Source organism: Lycium barbarum, chromosome 7, assembly GCF_019175385.1.
Source record: "Lycium barbarum isolate Lr01 chromosome 7, ASM1917538v2, whole genome shotgun sequence".
NCBI classification, from domain to species: domain Eukaryota; kingdom Viridiplantae; phylum Streptophyta; class Magnoliopsida; order Solanales; family Solanaceae; genus Lycium; species Lycium barbarum.
Window position 1 is genome coordinate 82,884,036 of NC_083343.1, and position 21,064 is coordinate 82,905,099.

The 21,064-nt window shown below is 36.3% G+C and overlaps 1 protein-coding gene across 1 annotated transcript; it reads right to left on the reverse strand.

The window, feature by feature from the left end:
- Positions 1 to 3,196: 3,196 nt before the first annotated feature.
- LOC132602306 (uncharacterized) lies at positions 3,197 to 5,219 on the reverse strand. The gene is made up of 2 exons (XM_060315216.1): positions 3,764 to 5,219; positions 3,197 to 3,515 (listed from the first exon to the last, which is right to left on the reverse strand). Exons 1-2 carry the CDS (start codon positions 4,045 to 4,047, stop codon positions 3,197 to 3,199), a joined length of 603 nt encoding a protein of 200 aa, XP_060171199.1. The 5' UTR covers positions 4,048 to 5,219.
- Positions 5,220 to 21,064: the final 15,845 nt, after the last annotated feature.

The window sequence follows — 21,064 nt, forward strand, 5'->3', positions numbered from 1 at the left end:
TAAGTTTAATCACACTTTGTATAACGGAGGAAAATCGTTTAATGATGAAAATTCATATGATATTTTTTGTCATAAATAATGTATTAAATGATTAAATATTTGGTCAAAATTTCTACTCTTATTATTGGTAATCACAGATATTCTATTTTTATAAAAATGGTTAATTATTATATTACCGAAAAAAGAAAATTGTTATATGGGGGTAATTTTACAAAGAACGTACTGCTATAAAGTTGTCTGCTGCTGTTATAGGTGAAATGCTGTTGTAGAGAAGTAAAATATAACATAAAAAATCGGTTCAAAAAAATCTTAGCTGTTATATGCGGATGTCGTTATAGAGAGATTTGACTGTATTAATAGTTAATCAAATCCTAATTAAGTGGAAGTAGCGGTAGCTTGTTAGAATTATAAAGTTTGGATTTTTTTTTTTTTACCAATATTATAAACCTAATTACCACAATTAAGGAGGGTTCCCTTTTAATTACCTAATATAACTATATTTACCAATTGTATATAAAGGGATTAGGCGATAGTCTTTCCCTCTCTTCATCACCTGAATTGTAATGAGAGTTGACTGCAAAATTAAAAGAAAATTTCGATTACACTTTGAAGTTTTAATTGTTTAAAACTGTAATGAGAGTTCACTTTTTGTTTTTGGGGACACATGGTTTATTAGTGGCGAAATTAAAAGATGGCTTATCAGTGGTGAATTGAAGGACAATCACATGAACAATTGAACATAAAATTTATTAAAAACCTCCATTGACTACCATTAAAAAGTTTCGAAGCTTTTAATTTGGAAAACGAGTTCATCAAAATAGTTATTCCCTGTGTGAAAGTGTTTGACCGAACACATAATTTAAGAGAAAAATGAAGACTTTCAAAGCTTGTGGTCTAAAATAAGTCATAAACACTCATGTGGTTATAAATCCTTTCATTAAGGGTACACGGAAAGTTTGAAATTAAATTGTTACTACATAGGGAAAGATGTTATTATTTTTTGAACTGACTAAAAAGGAAAGAATGTCACATAAATTGGGACAAAAGGCGTATTTGTTTGGATTTGACGTCGTTGCAAAGGACTGGGAATATCCTTTGGAGTTTATATCTTGATCTTGGGGGAGTTTGGTGAAGATCAAAGTTGGTATGGTTGGAATTTTGGATTGAAACTCAATAGGAAGATATAAATAAGTTGTATGGAAATTGTATGTAAATTGTATGTTTTGACCGAACTTGTATACAACAAGCCATTTGTATACAAGTTGTATGTAAGTTGTATTTGTTGACCGAATTTGTATACAACAAAAAATTTATATGCAAGTCGTATGTTTTGACCAAATTCAATATAACAAAAAGTTATATATAAGTTAAATGTTTTAGTCAATTTGCATATATTCTTAAACAAAAAGTCTTCCGACTTTTTAAAAATTCAAAAATCAAGCTAAAGTGAATAAACATTGTCATTTTTTTTCGGCACAATACCTAAATAGAACCTCAAACTTGGCCTCAGCTGGCAAGTATGTCCTCCAACTTTAGTGTGCACAAATAGACATATTAACTTGTATAAAGTTGAACAAGTAAACACAAATACTGATGTGACACATAAATATTGGAGGTGCCACGTCGGCATTTGCGTTTACTTGTTCAACTTTATACAAGTAGAGGTGTCTACTTGTGCACATCCAAAGTTGGAGGGCATACTTGCCAGCTGAGGCCAAGTTTGAGAGCCTGTTTATGTATTATGCCTTTTTTTTAATAAGGAAAAGAAATTCCTAAAGTTTTGTACTTGATCCAAGACATTTTTTTCTGTTTAGGCATCCGGTGATTGAACTATCAGTCTAACTCGCTTGTAGGGCTGTACAAAGAAAAATCGACAAACCGCACCAAACTGATAATCTGAATCAAACCGAGTAACATCTCCATTAATACGAGATTCCAATTTTCATAAATCTTCTTCTAATTTAAGAATATCATTAAATTGACTTATAAAAAAGAGTCCTCAAGATTTTGAAGAAATAAACTGGTAGCATAACGGGAAGAGCAGGGGCGGATCTATGTACTATGGTAGGGATGCCACAGCACCCGGACACCTCGGTTGAAATTCTGTGTATATACCTATAATATGTATAAGATACTCTTAAAATATTAAACTTGCCACCCCCAGTAAGAACTAAAGGCATGGTGCCAGTGGTGAAGGGTTAAGTTTTCTGTCACGGAACGCGAGTTCGAATCCTTTGGCTTGCTTTGTACTGACTTTTTATGCCGCGTTTTTATTTTCTTTTGCAAAAAGAGGGATCACGCCCAGACTCAAACACACAACGCCTTATCCATTAGGCCACAAGACCTTTCACATTGCTATATTTATTTCCATTACACATCCTCGAATTTTTGTTTACATTTTTTTGTTTTAATTTTTGCTGACTTTCTTTTTCTTCCTTTTTTATTTTATGCATTAAATATTAGTCTCTTCTTATGTGATGCACTTTCCTTTTTTATTTTATCTAAAAAAGAATGTCACCTTTCTATAATTAGAAATAACTTGACTTTTAAATTCTCCTTTTACTCTTAATGAAATGATTTAAATCATGTTGAAAATTTTAATTTACAAAATAAAACGCTGTTGCAACGAAGGACGACATGAAAACTATATTGAAATCTCATTTGATTTCTTTGGCTTTTTTTTTTTTTTAGATTTTCTATTGTTGTGAGTCGAGACTTTCACATAAGACTTCGTCTCTGTTATTGAAATTATGTATGTGAAATTATTCGGTCTCTTTAAATAATTATGCCATCATTGAGTGTTTTTAGAATATGATAACTCATCGAGTGCAATTATAAATGAGTGATGTATAAATATTTTATGCAATTACTAATTTTGTTCGAATTTTTTTCCGTTGTGCCAAAGTATCATAATTATTTCAGTTTTTGTTAGATCCATTTGTCTTTATAGATTGACAAATTATATATGTGTTGATGACAAATTTACCCTATTTTCGACCTTGTAAGTAGAAACTTTGTCTTACAAGGTCGAAAATAGGGTAAATTTTTTATCAACATATATATATATTTAAAACAAACGGTATGACACCCGTAATCTCCAAATCCTGAATCCGCCTCTGGAGAAGAGGCTTGAATACATGAGAGACGTGCTAAAATACCCTTTTTCTTCTTAAAATATTACAAAAGGAATCACGTCTCAAATCTTGACAGCATCAACAAAAGTAGTAATAGCATGAAGAAGATTACATTCTTGACTCCAAACATCATTAACTAGATGTTGGAAGGAAGGGTCAGAAGTGCAAATAGTTTCTAACCTGAAAATCTTATTTTCTCTATGATAATAAGAATCTAAGGACAACAAAAGCGGACAATGATCGGAATGAATCCGAGGCAGATGACGAACATGGCTTTCAGGAAAGAGATTTAACCATTCATAATTTGCCATGACTCGATCCAGACGCTCTGAAATCGTATGATATTGTTTCCTCTTATTGGTCCACGTATAACAGCTACAACTAAAACCCAAATCAATTAATTGACAATAACTAAAGCAGTAGAATAATAAATTGGATATGGAGTTATTTAATGATAGTCCACCACATGTTTCTAAGGAACAGAGAATATAATCAAAATCACCTCGAACTATTCATGGAATCTTTAAATTGAAAGTCAAGTATAAGATTTTCCCATAGAACTTTTTTATTATTTGACATGGGACTGCATAAATAGCAGTGAGTAACCATTTAGTAGGGTTAGGAGTTACCTGGACCATGCTGTGTATTTCATGATTTGTAGTAGGCTAGTAGCCACATTTTCAACCATCACAAGAGCATTGTTCCAGAGTAAAACCATATCCCCAACTTGCCCCTCAGTTGGAGATTGGTACATATTGATAAAACCAAAATCATCCCCAAGTATTTCAAGATTTTGTAAGTGAGTTTCTAGTAAAATTACCACTGGAGGCATATGGTAGTTTAGCATGTTCCTGAAATTTCTTGTAAAGTGGCGCGATTGACAACCCCTACAGTTCCAAACTATGAAATTCATATATCTATTATTGCGTGGGAGTCAATCAGGAGGTACTAAGGGGTGTTCCTCCATTTGGTTCTCTCCCTCATTCATTGGAGCCAGTTGGATCAGAGTAGGGTTGACCACAACTGAATACTTCCCCGATTTGGAGTTTGTGGTTGGTCACATTTCTATGTAGTACTTGATCAACTCGGGGGGACAATTTACAATTAAGAAGCAGTTTTTTGCAAACTACTCTTTGAGGATGTAAAGACGAATCCCCCTCAGCTAGAGAATTTATGTTTAAGTTTTTTTGAAATTACTCCATAACCACCGCGACCTCAAGGTGAGTTAGCACCTTTTGTTCGCTGGGACTAGGTGAGTTGGGAGGTGTAGGGGATGGAGAAGGAGACCGTGGGTCATAAGGGCCCATCAGAGAGGACGAGGAAACAGAGGAAAAAGAGTTTGCATAGAAACTTGACTATGAATATATGGCGTCCCTGACTCATAAGGGGATAAAATGGAAGATTATGAAACATCGTATTTTCCAAGAATGAGTTCTGCATGGCTGTCCATAAGGAATTGTTGGATGATGACGCTTGAGATGGATGTGGGTAAGGAACTAGAGTAATCATCCAGTAGTGTTGATTGTAAAGCTTTGTCCCTATCCTCACACCTTACATCACTATTTGGGCAATGTCTAGAGTTTTTGAATTTTCATAATCACCTCTTGATTGTTTATAACCATTGAGAATGTGATTGTATGGTTCTGAAGATCCAACTCCAGTCAAGACTGGGCGGGTATGGATCAGAACTCCCATAAGAAACACACAACATATTAAGGACTTCGTATAAGATCTGTTGACGATGTGATACTAAATAGACTTGTATTTTTAACAGGCTCTCTAATGGCACCTCAACACAAAGACGGGCATATTTGTCCCTTGTAGCATCGCTAGTACATGTATCTATTTTCAATGATTTTCCAACCTTATTGCCCACTTTTTGAAGGATTTGAATATCGTAAAATTCTGTGGGCAACTGTGGAAGACGAATCCAAACGGTATAATAAGTTAATTGAGAAGTGAAAGCAACAAATTTAGGATCCCAACGACGGAGTGATAAGAAGTGGTTCAATATTACCCAAGGCCCCTCATGTAGATCCCTAAGCGTATTGTTTTCCTGTTAAGCTTAATTTGAAAGAAATCAGAGCTGAGATCTACTAAAGAAATATCCTCAGAGGGCTTCCAAAGGGTGATGATTTTCTTTTTGAGTATTTGATGACTTAATCGCGACCAATAGGGGTGTTCAAAATCGTAGTTACGTAACTGATAATCCAACTACAAATTTACTGATATCGGGTTATCGGATTAACAGTTGGTGAACATATTGAAATCTATAATTAAGGGCGTAACATGTGGGGTACGCATTACTCAATTTTCTAATCGGATAAACCGTTAACCTGCTAAGAATGATTAAATTTACATTTACACCCTTTTGTATATATAAGCAGATTAGAAAATATATACAGTTAGAAATCCAAAATTGTTAAACTCTAAAGAGTAAATAGCAGCGCTTGAATTTCAAATAATTCCAATAAACACTTTGAATTTTATATGTTCCTTGATGTGTGTATGTGTTTTTCTTTTTTATCCATTTGTTTCGACTTTCTGCTTCATGTATATGTTGTTTATGTATTTTGATTTTGCTAGTGATAAGTATTAGAGAGTGCTTGAATTCCATGCTTTCAATTATATTAGAAAGTGATAAGAAAGTTCTTGAGTTTCATGCTCATTTTATCAGATTCAACGATGAGGTTTTTTGGGTTTCGTCTTTTCTTAATTAACTTTGTTGATTAACCGATAAACCGACCGATAAATGATCGATAAACGTTAAATTCAAATCGAACCAACCGATATAGTACTGGTTAGGTTGACAGATAAGTATATTTAATACCCGATAGTTTATAAGCCAAATCGTTAAGCGCATATATCCACCGAACCACCCGATAAGCACCCCTACCAACCAAACAGTTTCAGAATAATAGAGTATTTTCATGAGGAATATAATCTAGTTTTATCTGAGCTAGTGAGAGTTATGAAGTTATCAACATCAATTTTAGAATTAGTTTTGTTGGTCACTACTCAGAAATTTCGGTAAAAAAGGTGAAATTGGACGAATTGGTGAGGGGGTTCGTCTATGTGCATATGATCCAGATCCAGAGAATAATTTGATTGATGATTATTGAGCTGGTGATTGGGAAGAAAAATAGTAAGGGAGAAGAAGATGGTCCTAGGTAGGGTGGCAAATTCAACCCAATCCCGTGCAACCCGTCAAACCCTTCGATGTTTCTACGGGTTGGGTCATGATCTGACTATTGAGTTGACCCAACAGGTTGAAATTAAATTGACCCATCTCCTAAAAGGGTCAATTTGGCTCCATGAACAGGTCAGTGATTCAACCCGTGAAGTGCCGTCAATTCTGAAGCTGCATTCAATACTCTAAAACATTTTCCTCTTGTTTATTCTATTGAAATCTCTCTTCTTTGTTTCCCACACTTTGGCACCTGGACACTACGTAATCTATAATTTATTTATACTCATGTATCTTTATGTCTATTCTATTCAACATAGTGAATCATTATTAATTTTATAGCTTTTGTAATTACATTTTCTTCTTGTCAGAAAATTTAGAGTTGTAGTGAACATTTTTTCACATTCGAATAACAAGGTATCATATGACGTGTATACAAAGTTTTTGAGAAATATTTTTGGAAATCATTATGAGAATTTGTGTGTTTAGATTGCAATTTTTGAAGAAACATTCTTGAGAAAGGAATTTTCCAGAAGCTTTTGTGATAAGTTATGACTTTTTATAGTTTTGATGATTTGACAAACATGCCAAGGATCAGGTTCTTGATAAGGTCCCCTGAAGACTGTACATCACATGACATCTATAAAGCTGTGTGTAATGTTCCGTCAGGCAGTACCAAAGAAGCACAGCTATATGCATGCTAAATGCTAAAGACCAGTGTAGCGTCTCTTTTGAGGTCACATGCATCTCACATGATCCTCACATGCTCTCATTTGAGTTCCTATTTAAACAACATGTTGGCATTGTTTAAACTATCACTTGAAAACCTTAATATACAGATCTTTACAAGTGCAGCCGCCACAGTTCTCTTGGTGCTTTCAAGAACAAAGCTAAGACAAGTTCAAGGACCAGATCTCAACAATGGAAGATGTTTTGAGTCCTAGAATTGTCTAGTCTTTATCCTTATGATCTCTACATTGTAAACCTACACTTCTTCAAGAAGGGTTTTGTAGGTATTTTGTTTTTATCAAACTTTTGTTGTAAACACTTGGCTAAAGTTAGTCATAGTGGTGTTAAGATTCAGCTAAAGTTAGTTGAATCAGTTTGGTGCTTGATTAGAGTTAGTCAAGAAGGTACTTGCAATAGAGTTATTGTAAGTGGAGGGATTAGTGGTCAAATTCCTAGGTTGCAAAAGCTTGTAATCTGAAACATTGCTCAGTTTAGTGAAGTTGGAAATCCTACTGAGATAGGTCGTGGTTTTTAATCCCTTGAGCAAGGAGTTTTTCACATAAATATTTTGCTTTAGTTACTTTGTAAACATTTCAGGGACCAGGTCCCTTAAACTGTTCTGGTGGATTCATCGGTTCTAGCAATTGGTATCAGAGCAGGTGCTTTCTAAAAGGGTAACAACTAGAAATGATCTCTCGTTATGTCTGATCCACCAAGTCTTGAGATAGGAGAATATATCAATGGGCCACCAAGATTCAATGGACAACATTATGAATGGTGGAAGGCAAGAATGCAAGATTTCATCATGGGACATGACTCAGAGCTGTGGGACATCATCTGTGATGGTCCTCACTCTCCTATGGATGTTTGCGTGACCAGTGCTGTAACAGATTCAAAGATAAAGGACGAACAAAATGATGTTGATAGGGAGATAGCTCAAAAGTATATCAAAGCCAAAAACATGCTTGTTCGCAGTCTGGGATCAGAAGAATACAATTTTATTGTAAAACTGCTAAAGACATCTGGAAGGCTCTCCAAAATAAGTATGAAGGAATAAATAAAGCAAAGCAGTCCACGATTGAGATGCTTACTACTGAATATGAGTTCTTCAAAATGAAGGATAGTGAGTCAATTTTTGATACGTGTGCTAGATTTTCCTCAATCATTGATGAGCTTCATACTCTGGGTAAAGGATATGAAGAGGAGTCCTTTAACCGCAAAATACTATGGGCATTGCCAATATCATCGGAAAGGGAAGTGTGTACCATCGTTGAATCTGAAGATTTGGCAAATATAACTCTTGATGAGCTTATATACGATCTCAAGACGTATGAGCTAAAAGGGAAAGATGAAGAAAACAAGAAATGAAGAAGGAAGAAAAGGAAAGTTACCAAGGATGAGGACAAAAATAACCTAGCAAATGAGGAGTTTGAATTAACTCTCATTACTGAGGAACTGTCGAAGATAGGATGCTGCAGCAAAAATGCTCAAGAAGGAAAGGAAAAGAACCAGGTCCCGGTCGACAAGCTTAATTCAAAAACTGCTGCAGACATCATGGTAGAAGAGGCTCTGGCTGCTTGGGAAGATACCTCAGAAAAATCTGAAGATGGAAATGATTCTAGGAAGGCATCCTCGATGGATATTCATGGGGAAGATTCACAACATGATTCCTTCCTTGCCCTTGTGGCAGAATCTAAAGACGAGGATGAAAATGACCTAAATCTTCTTGATGTTCAAAGAAATCTAAAAAACTACTCTTAAAAGAAGTTAATATCTCTTGCAAATGTATTGATTGATGCCTATCATAGCCTTGTAAATGAGAAAAACACTCTAAATGAGGAAGCTGATGTTTTAGAACAAGCAAGAGATAATATGGCATCCACTATAGTGGATCTAAAGGAACAAGTGGAGGATTTGTCTAGAGATAATGCTCTGTTAAATAGACAAACGAAAAAAATGGATAAACACGCCATGGAGAAAACAAGAGGGGAAGGGTAGTAAAACTCATCTTGAGATTGAAAGCAGACTTGAAAAGGTCAGGATGAGCCTCATTGATGAAGTAGATAAGAATAGACTACTTCAAAGGAGCTAAAACAAGTCAAAATTGAACTTGAGAAGTCACTATTTTCGACCTTGCCCTTGGATAAAACTGCTGCTACGTGCAATGGTGATGATAGAAAACGGAGATTTGGTGCTAAACAAGTCAAGAATCCCTACAATATGCAGAGTGAATGTTTCTCTGTGACTCAAAAATGGTGGTGCACTCATTATGATCATGCTGCTCATTATGAGGACTTGAGTAAAGCAAAAGCGCAGTCTGTATAGAGAAACAGAGAGGACGTTGAGAACAGACTGAGAAAACAGGGACCTGGTCCCCATAAGAAGAAGAGTGTGTTACCAGTATAGGCGAACATACATCTAGTTCACCCATTCTATCAGTACTTGGGATCCAAGTTGGTTTGGGTTCCTACGACCAACAAGTGATCATGTATAAAGGCTGGAGTGAGAGGGAGGCAGTTAACAATAGTTGGTACATGGTGACTGCTCTGAGCAAATGACTGATGAAATGGAGAATCCTCTCTCACTCAAAGCCTTAAAAAGTGGGAGCGTGTCAAGTATTATCATAAAGAGATAATGTAATATTTATGTGACCAAAATTTGGTTAGATACTCTCCCATAGAATTGAATGTGCGTAACAAGTTGAAGATTTGAACTACAAGTATGCTGAGTTGATAATAGCTAGCAAGGAACAACAGTATCTTAAGGGAAGGAAGGACCTAGTTCCTACTCCTCCTCAGGAGATAACACCAGTCTGTTGGATATGCTGAAGTCCTTTGAACTGGATTACTTATGATTGAAGAGTACTCATGGATTGAGATATCCTGAGTGAATATGGTTAACCCTTTAGATACAAATAAGTAAATGACATGAGTTGACCATGCAATTAGAGATGTCATCAAACCTTGTAATGGTATGTAATCTTCAGAATTTGAGGAAAAGAGAGGGAGCATTCTTGATGATGTGAAATATTACCTTATGAGGGACAATGTGAAAAGAATGACATTCTACATGAGGGTCTGAACCATATACCAGTTTTCATGATTCTTCATCAAGGCTTTGAGTTAGGTGCATATCGAAAGAAATCAGTTGAAGTCTGTTTTATTCAAGATCATCCAACAGTTCCTCTGTGACTGGCTATGAGAAGAGAAAAGGTACATACTCGTATTTTCCCAATTTAACCTTGTGAGCCTGGGGTAACTTTTAGGGTTATTTTGGTTTTTTTTCTTTTTGAAAACATAGATATATTTATATTGTTAGATTCGTAGTATAATGTAGATCATTTAATTCCTAGACTTCGAGCGTTCGGAGGCAATCCGAAAGGGTAAGGCCCAGATTTGAGGAGTTCGAGGCTTGTGCTCGGCTTCAAGGTAGGTTACGGCTTATCCTCTTAAACTTTGATAAGTGAATCGCATGTGTTATGTAGTTTTTGACAGGGAAAGCATTATAGGCCTTCAAGCATGGTTGTATCTTTAAATCCACTAGGTTAGTATGATTTTTGATTATGTGGGATTTTTGCCATTCTTTATGCATTTATTGACATGTGGTGTACTTGACTACGTGACCGTGGTGATGCGGGATGTGTTAGTTTTATTTGATGTATTGGGATTGATTTCATGATACATTTCCATGGTAGTCTTGATAATTCGTGCAAGGATTGAATTGGCTTATTGTGTTGTGAATTTTGTATCCTACTATTGGAATTGTTGTATGTGATACATCATTGTTGCATTCATACATGATGAAAAAGTTATGGAAATGGATTCGGAATTGGAATAGTTAATGGAAATAGTTTGAAATGGAAAGAAAGAGAAAGATGAAAGTAACATGTGTTTTTGCTATGATCCGAGGTTTATACCGAATATATTGATAAAGCCTCAGCCAGTAGTCTGTCTGGGGTTGCTAGTACATGGACTCCCCATGGGTTATGACTATTGAAGCGACAAATGCTTATAGCATGTATGTACAGATTGAGATATTGGACATTACAGTACGACATTTGCATCACATTTGCATTGCATCCTTCATTATCGCATCATATATTGTCTTATTGGACGTTGTTGGTGCTGTACTTGAGTTGTGTTATTTAGATGAGGTAATTCCTTGAACTTGGCAGACTTGTGGATTAGGAGCTTCACCTAGGATATGACTTGATGATTTCGGATATTCGTTGCCTGTTGATTATGTTCGACTACCCTATCTGTTTACTTGTTAATATTTGTATTTCATATACGTTATCTAATCTAAGTCGTCCTATGATGCTTACCAGTACATGTGCTGTAATGATACTACTCTTGCTGCACTTTTCCTAAGTGCAGAGTTTGAGACAAGATCTACATTAAGGCCGAGTTTATCCCCAAGGCTTCTTATATCGAGATTGGAGGGTGAGCCACCTGTCAGCCCGCAGCTTCAGATCTCTTCCTTTATTGTCTACTTCTTATTTCCCTTAGACAATATTCCCTTGTGATCAAACATTTATTTATATTTCTAGACTTGTATTTGGATTAGTCGTTCTGTACTCTTACTTCAGTCCTTGGGAATGTATTGACTTGGTATTTCCGCACTTTATGATTATGGATGATTTAAAGAGTTATTGTTGTTGGTGTTATTTACTTCCGCGTACTTACTTCATTGATTAAGTACTGATTGAGGGGATGGTTCACCCACCAGGAGCGTTAGTGTTTGTGCCGTCATGACCACGATTTGGGTCGTGACACTGGGTTCACTAGAGCTAGCGAAGAAGGACAGCAGAAACTGAAAGCAAAATTTTTCTGGTTTTTCGCTCTTTCAACCGAAATCCCAAGACTCATCCAGAACCTCCTGGATACAAACCAAATATGCACCTTTGCCTAAAAACATGCTACGAACTCACCCATGCACTCGGAATTTCCAAAAGAGGCCATCTTGACCCGGTCAACCCCAAATGCTTGAAAACTAGTTTTCCAACCAAATGACCAAAATACCCCCGAGTCACTTGGAAACTGAACCAACTACTCTATCATGTCATAATCAACATTCCAGACCTATTGGAATCGATGAAATTACCAAAAAGACCCATTTCCCCCGATGTTGACTTTGGTCAACTCAACACTTATGAAATTCTAAAATTCTCATTTTCTCTCTCAAATCATATCCGAATGCCTCGGGAATTTCACCACCGATCTCGACATCAAATATATCAGGATGAAGCTTGTGGAAGGTCAAATAGGGGTAAAAACAGTCAAAATAGACAAAACTACCTAACAGGTCCTTACAAATTACCATTTTTATCAATTGCCACTCAAGCTATCATCACTTTCCCACCATTGTAACCAATCATGTATGTAAATTGATGGTATGTCAATGCATGGAATCAAATTCAACAAGATCGCAACTCATGGAACCAATAGATGCATGTCATGAATGCTGAACACAACTCACGTCGTTAATATGATCCTTCTCTTTTTGTGAGATAAGTGAGATATCAAGTGACAAGGTAAGTCAATCAATAATCACAACATATTAGTAAACATGACGACAAGCCCACATAACAACATCCACACCAAGCCAGTGGATTTATCACCACAACTATACCCGAAGGCCAATCATGCTTTCCCCATCAATATCTACCATCTACATACGATTGTATAATCAGAGTCTAACAAGGGTATGCCGTAACCTACCTCGAATCCGAGCAGGAGCCACGAACCCAAACTTGAGCCTTCCCCTTCCGAAGTGCCTTTGAACGGTCAAAATCTCAATTCAGATGAAGATTAAGTCTTCTGGAAGCTCTACCACATCCAAATTTGCCAAATGAGTTCAATCTAGTCGAAATAGTATTCTATAAGGTTAAACGAGTCTAACGATACCCATGTTGTTATACTTCTATTCAGAAACCCAAATAGTCAAACCTGAGCCCCAAGGGAAAAACTTAGAATTTCGTTGCAAAATCAGGTCCAATATAGTCAAAATAGTACTCTATGAGTTTAAACGAGTCCAATGATACCCATATTGAAATACTTTGATTCAGAATCAAAAAATGTAACCCCGAGCCTGCAAGGGAAAAACTAGAAATTTATTTCAAAATTAGATTATCCATAGCTTAATTAGTCTAGATCCAGAAAACCATTCAAAAAGTCATCGATCCTCAAAACCATTTTGTACAACTTTTGAACTTTTGGGTTCAAAACCCTAATTTTCCCAACAAAACACAGATAAAATCGATAATCAAGGGAAATAATCTTGTGTAAACATCAAAATAAAGGATAAATACATACCCCTTGTTTAGATGAGAACAACGCCGTGAAAATCACCTTAAACAGAGCTCTAGAACTCAAGATATGCTCAAAATACTAAATGGATGAAGTCTTATTTTTAAATACTCAGCTATTTCCCCTTCACCGGCCAAAAGGTCGCACCTGGGGCCTGCCACTTGTCATTTCCACACCTGCGGATTATTTTTCGCACCTGCAGGGTCACAAGTGCGGACCCCACTTTGCTGGTGAGGAACACCAGCACTAGTAATCCTCTCCTATACTAAAATAGGCATAACTCCCTCATACAACGTCGAAATTCGATGATTCTTTTTGCTATGACTTCGTAATTATGATACAGATCTAATGGTTGAATAGAAACAACAACAAAATGTTGTTTGATCATTATGGTACCCTTTATGGCTGAAGAAACGGTGCTGAAACTTCAAACACGAGCGTATCTGACTGCCTCTTAGGACGGATATCATGCATGCTTAGCTTTTAAAAAACAATCATCATACACATATATAAATAATAGTGTTGCAGAGCGTACATCCCGATCCATATATCATGTCATCCTACGTCCGGGGCATCTCGCGTCCGGGGTACCATCATAATCTGCCCACTGCAGTGGTGTGCACATCTACGTGCCTGCCCGACCGACTATGTGAATCTGGTACAGTGGTTGTGTGGGAGATTCAAGAGTATCGATGTTACGGTTCGCTTTTAAACGGGTTAAGGCATAAAAGTTACTAAGAGGTTGTTGGTGCTCTAATTGGATTTTAGTATTTTAGAGTCGCCACCTAATTTATTTAGGGAAATTAGGAAAATTGGGTTTAAAGAGTTTTTCAAGCAAGAGAAAAAGTCTTATTGGACCAAAGTTCGCGGTAAGGGTTCTGCTGATCCTCTAGGGAAGGTTTTACGCATCCTAGTATTAAAGATTCATAGAATACAGTTGACCTATAAGCTTCAATATGTGATTTCCTGTATTTATATGCTAAAACTGTTTAAGTTTCCGCAAACTTGTCATTTCATTCATATCATAAATTCAAGAAAAAATTGGCAAAAAGTCCCCTTAGAAAAAGGGGGGTTGGGTTCAAAAATCTGCGTAAATTTTCAACTCACTTTATTGCCGGACTAGGACCTATCCGGGATTTATCCCGATTAGAGTCACTACTATTCTAGTCCTAATAAAATGAGTTTAGTTCTTACGAGCTTTATTATACGTATATAGAAAATATGGAGTATATCTCCGATTATATATATATATATATATATATATATATATATATATATATATATATATATATATATATATAAGAAAACACAAGTTTTTATTGCTTCGGTCCAATTTTTATCATTGAAGCCTATGGAATAAAATTTGCATTCTCAGTCCAAATTCGTCATGCCTCAAATTCGGTCCAACAAGTTTGTTTTTCAGTCCAAAATAAGTTTTGGGCTTCCAGGCCCAAAACAACCTTTATATTCTTCAAAATTTCAAGCAAGTCCATAGCCAATCCTCAAATCAGCCCAAGTCCAAGATTTGTTTCTTAAGTATAAAAAATTTAATAGTTTTTTTGAAGTCAAATAACTCAAATCCCTATTTTGAAGTGACATTATCCAACCGTTTTATTATCTACGCCACTGGCTTGGGGCCCAAAATATGTTACTTAGCACTTGAATAATCGTTTTTGCCTCATTTAAACCTTGAACCAATTTAAACTAAACCAAATCCCATTTTTCCTTCTTTATACTCAACCACAATTTTGAAAATAGTTTTGAAACTTAAAATCTTATGGTTAAGCTCCAATTTTTATGTGAGAAAATAACTGAGTTTAAAACTAGTTTGACAACTTTCCTAAATTACTAACTATCTCCTAAGTTCTACATCCATGGGGTTTCAATATTTTGCATATTCAGTACATATAAAATATATATATACACATGCCAGGTATATATGAAATAGAGAAAAGGAGAAAGTAAAAAAAAAAATTAAAAAATAAAATAACCGATCGGCCTACCCAAGTCCATCAGTGTCATTTTCACCTATGGCTGGGCCTTCAACAAATATCAGCTTCCCTTTCCTTTTATCGGACTCGGTCATTGAATAGGAGTAGCTGGGTCAGGCACAACAGGTTTCCAGATGCAGAGATGTGGCCTAAATGGCCCGTGGGATATCATATGCAAACACAAAGGAGGTGGTGGGATTAGACAAGTGTTTTAGAATTAATCATTCATTTACTACAAGCAGATTATAATGGCAAACATGTTCACAAATTTATAACTGATGCGAGATGCCCAAACCAAAGTCATATACATAAAAGAGGATTCAGAGGAACTAATAGGTCCAAATTAAGATAACAATGGCCCAAGACTGTGGCCTAAATAAAGACTAAATGATAATAAAAGAAACAGAGGCCCAACAACAAAACACAGGAGATGCGGCCCAAAATTGAAACAAGGTATTAACAACAAAGTCAACATTTTTATGGCTTACATAAGTGATATACCTACCATATACTAAATATACCAAGTTCTATACATTTGTATGTATACATAACTGGATATACTCTATATATTTGGGCATATCCCATTGTATACCATGAAGAAAATCAATCAATCCAAGGGAAAACAACAAAAAAGCAAATTAAGACCTTCAACACCTTTGGAATTTTATTTAGACAAAAGTAAACAAAATCAAAGAAAGGGAGGTAACAAAGAAAGTGTAACCAAACAGTGTGCACAAACCCAAGATCAACAGATTTGGAGTATAATATTTGAAGGTAAAATACCGCATACCAATTCAATCCTTTAAAAAGGGACTCAGATTGTGAGTACACATATTTCCACTTGTCTTTAACATTTGGAGGGTCTCATAGAATATAAACTCCTATGAGGGAACCCCAACAACCTAGATTAGAGAGGTTAGGATGAGTTAGCTAGAAACTCCAAGCCTTATCCTCCTTTTCTTTGGTCCTAGGTAAGTCACACTCATAGTCATTCATACACTAAGTGCCAACCTCCCTTTAGCTTAGCCTTTCAGTACTTATGTCCATATACCAACCTCAGACTACACTTGAGTCCATGTTTTACAATCAACTCCTAATTTAACAAACACAATAGAGGCAAGAAAACATATAGGGTCACAAATAATGAAGTAGGCATACAGAGTCACATATAGGGTCACACAACACATAACTATAGGTTTTGTCAACAAGGGACTTCAAACATCCTTACAAGACTCAACAAAGCATCAGTATAGGTTCACAGATGCTAAACTAAGTTTAAAATGCCTTTAGCTTTTTTAGAATACAATCTGAGACTTATAATATCAAAACCAACAACAAACCAAGTAGTACCAGCCTCATAGTTTGAAAACAGAATCATTAAAGGTGGCATATAGAGGGTCTTACTCCTCTCTTAAGTCAAGTAAATGTTATTTCTAGCTTCAATAGTTATAGTTTCAGATCCAATAATCACAACGGTTTCATTTTATCCTCAATAACACATTTTTAGACCAACCCTTGACTCTCATACACACCACCGAGAAATCATTCTAAAGCATCAAGCACATAGGTCACAAAGGACTCCATACTTAGCTTAAACATGTACAACCATATCTTAGGTAGTTAAAACCAACTCTCATGCTAGCTAAACCCAGACAAATAGTTGGGCACACTAATCATGGTGTCAAACAATAAATCTTATGTATATGTAACCATATTGATCAAGTTCAACACCCATTTGGTCTAGATTTTCCATAGATAATTAATAGGACTACCAATCATAACCAAATTTCAACTATATTAGCATGACTAGCAAACTTCTTGTCACGACCCGACTAGGGGCCATGACGGGTACCCGGAGCTACCCTACCGAGCACCGCCTATCATATTTACCATCAAACTCAACCTGAACATACACTATGCCCAACACGAAACTTATCATGAGATGGCCATCAACATTTACAAAACATATATATATATACATCAGCCCACGAGGCTATCAAAAATGATATATACACTGGTGTATTCATGGGACGTCTACTACCCACGTATATGCATCTACGAGCCTCTACTTGAGTACTGAGACATAAAAACGGGAAGGGACCCCGTCATACCCTAATATGTGCACAAAAGAATGTATCAACAAATGGCACCTCCGAAGTACTGGAGTGCTCCTATATTGCTGCTGATAGCCTCCTATGAATATGCACCGTCTCCCTATCTACCTGTGGGCATAAAAACAACGTCCATAAAAGAAAGGACGTCAGTACGAACAATGTACTGAGTATGTAAGGCATAAATGATCACACAATAAGAAAATATAGAAGACATAAGGCGAAAGTATCAATACAACTACTTGCCCCTTGAGGCGGAATCATGCATGCTCACTTTTTACCTTTTAAAACAAATCACACATATATAAATACACCGTCTGAACCAATGACATCATTAGCCCTCGTCCGGGGTAATCATATCACGCCGCCCACTAGTGGTGCTGTCATCATCATCCATAAGCTGCCCGCCTTAGCGGTGTTTCCTGCCTTAGCGGTGCTACCCGTGCCATATAGACACGGTGTAATAAGCCGCCCGCCTTAGCAGTGCTGCCCGACCATATAGGTCCGGTGTAAACTCATTATCAAATACTTATCATAAAGCATGCATAAAAACTTAAGTAAAAGCTACAACTCTATCGGGGTGACATAAGGTCGAGAACCCCCGATTCCCTTATGGAATAGTTATGATCATGATGTTTCACCTTGAAGAACTAGCATTATAAGGTGAGCCTAAAAACAATGAATAACATCATGGAATCATATAAGGATGATTAGCTTCATAAGAATATCATATCATAAGCTTTAAGGCCTCTAGACTTAAATTCATCATCATCATTGCCCTATACATAACACATCTCTTATCCGTATCTCGTGGAAAACTCTCAATAGTCATAGACTCATCGTTTCCGGAATATAAGAGAGTCATGGAAAGATAAAGGAAGTCATGGTTAAGGAATCATGCCTTGGAAAGAAGGGACTAGCTTTACATACCTTTATGTTTCCTTAACGGCTAAGCGTCCTCCTTCCAAGCTTACAACTCTACATTCAAGGGAATTCGTACTAAGATTAGATAATCAGAAACATACTTAAGCTTAAGTTAAAGCAACTAAAAGCTAACGAAAATTGGGCAGCACTCCCTTTGTTTCAATAACTTCCTCCACATAGTAACAACTCCCGAATATCATTAACAACACCACAGTATCATAATCAATAATCTTCATCAAGGTATACATTATTCAATTCTCACAATTCTATTTCAAAGTCATCCATAACCATGATTACCACTATACGTCGTATCCATTCACATACAATGCTTCTTCAACACTGTTAATATCATTCTCATCAAGATTACATTCATAACATGTCAAGAGCTATGATTCAAATCAAGTTACCATTCAGGAATACCATTATTTCCATGTTTGTACTCCATTTTCTACTTTCTTCCATAATCCAAGTCTCTTAACCATTCATTACTCTTAATAACGTAAATGGAACATAAAACTCACCTTTGATTAAGTAGGAATGGTCTTTGGATGAAAGTACTTCACTTGGAGAAAACCTTAACTTCAATTCCAAAGGAATTTCTAGCTTCCATGGACCCTAGCAAGCACCTATATACTTGATTTCCCTTGATTATTGGTGTTTGATCTTTGATTTCCCTTGAGTTTATGTTGGTGAAGTGTATGGAATATTCTAGAGTTCTTGAGAGAAGTGGAGAATTTCGAAAAATGAGAAATTAGAAGTGGGAACTTATATTTATACTTGGAAATTAACTCAGCCCGATAGGATTACACGGACCCTTATACGGTCTGTATAATATTATATGGTCCGTATAAGTGACCGTATAACTCCATCAGTGATGGCCCTTCACTGTAACTATTATACGGACCGTATAAATGGTCGTATAATCCACCTTCTCCCCGAGCTTGTTCTCGTCGATTCGTTTGATCTCCAATCCTTATGGAACCTTCTTAACACTTGTTTAACACTTTATTAACCACCTAAGTATCCTTATAACTTCTTCCTAAGACATTACTAATCAATCCATAGCTTGATAGTTTGCGAAATCTTTCCTAAATACCACTTATACTTCACTTGTCCTTATCAAACTTTATTTCACCAATGCATATAACTTTGAATCTTGTCGCATGCACCCTAAAATTACCAAGTATCCTTCTTATAGTCATATGAGCTTAATATTAACCTCAAGCTCGCGTTAGTCTACTTACAACATAATGACATGAAATTTCTGAGGTATAACACTCTCCCTCGCTTAAGAACATTCTTCCTCGAATGTTAGGTTCTCAGGGATCCTACAAAAATTTCGCCAGAGTTTCTCCTGTAATATGGCACTACCATCTTGTTGCATCAACCAAAAATAACAATGCCTCGTAGGGCTACAATAACACAGTAAGAACATGGCCACACACAACCCAAAAGCGATAAAAGAAAGCATTACATACCTGGGGTCAATGGTATCTTATCTCGAACCTCTTACGGGGGTGGAAATAAATGCGGATGTTTGATCTTCATATCCTCTTCTGCCACCCAAGTCATCTCTTCTCTATTGTTATTCCTTCCACAGAACCTTGACTGAGGCGACATCTTTAGTTCTGAGCCTCCTCACTTGCCTATCTAATACTGCAATAGGTACCTCTTCATAGGCAAACTTCTCAGTGATTTGAACATCATCTACAGGCACGATTCTAGAAAGATCTCCAACACACTTGCGGAGTATCGATACTTGGAAAACTGGATGGACTGATTCAAGTTCTGGAGGTAAGTTCAGTTCATAAGCTACTTGACCTATCTTGTTGTTATACCCCATATTTTTATACATTGGATTATTCGTAAGCTAATCGACATAAGTTTAAGGACGAGATTATTCTCGGGATATGAGGCAAGGACTTTTAATTCCTGATTTTAACTAGTACACGATTTTTTTTATAAAATTCAATTAGTGTAGAAATATTAGTGGAGATTAGGGATTAATTAACCATGATTAGATTATTAAGTGGGGATTAATAATTAATTAAGTGTATTAAATGGACCCCACTACAACATGGCCAAATCTGATTGGTCCATGTCATGGTGGGACATGTGTCAAAATGGTGGGACACGTGTCATTGTGGTGGACACGTGTCATCTCATGAGGCAGCATATAAAGTCACAAATTGATGACTAATTCATCATTTTGCATTCCATTTTCAATTCAACAAAGTGAACTAGAGAGAGAGAGAGAGAGAGAGAGAGAGAGAGAGAGAGAGAGAGAGCTACGGCCAGCCATGGCAGCCACCTAGTGAAGCTCACGGTCAGCTCCCCCCCCACCTTCTACACAATTGAGTTGATGAATTTCAAGTCCAATTAGAAGAGAAAAATAAAGAAGCTCACGGCCATGGTTGATCTTAGCCGAGCTTAAGGTTTTCATGGAAAGAGATTGAATTTCTAAGACATCTTAGATATTAAAGGTGATTAGCAACGTTAAGGAGCCAAGCTTGTTAAGGTAATATTTAATTCTCTCTAACACGTTTTAGAAGTGGTTTGGACTTTGTATAAATTGGTAAATGTGGAATTGGATGTAAAGAATTGTGTGTGTTGATGCTAAGTTACTGTTTGGGGCCGTGTGGGGGTTGCTCTAACTTAAAAATGATAAATTAATTTTGAT

Coding starts and splice junctions, on each gene's coding strand:
- LOC132602306 (XM_060315216.1), bottom strand. CDS start 4,047: ATGAATTTCATAGTTTGGAACTGTAGGGGTTGTCAATCGCGCCACTTT. Junction 3,516..3,763: donor AAATACACAGCATGGTCCAG/GTAACTCCTAAC, acceptor TTTGGGTTTTAG/TTGTAGCTGTTATACGTGGA.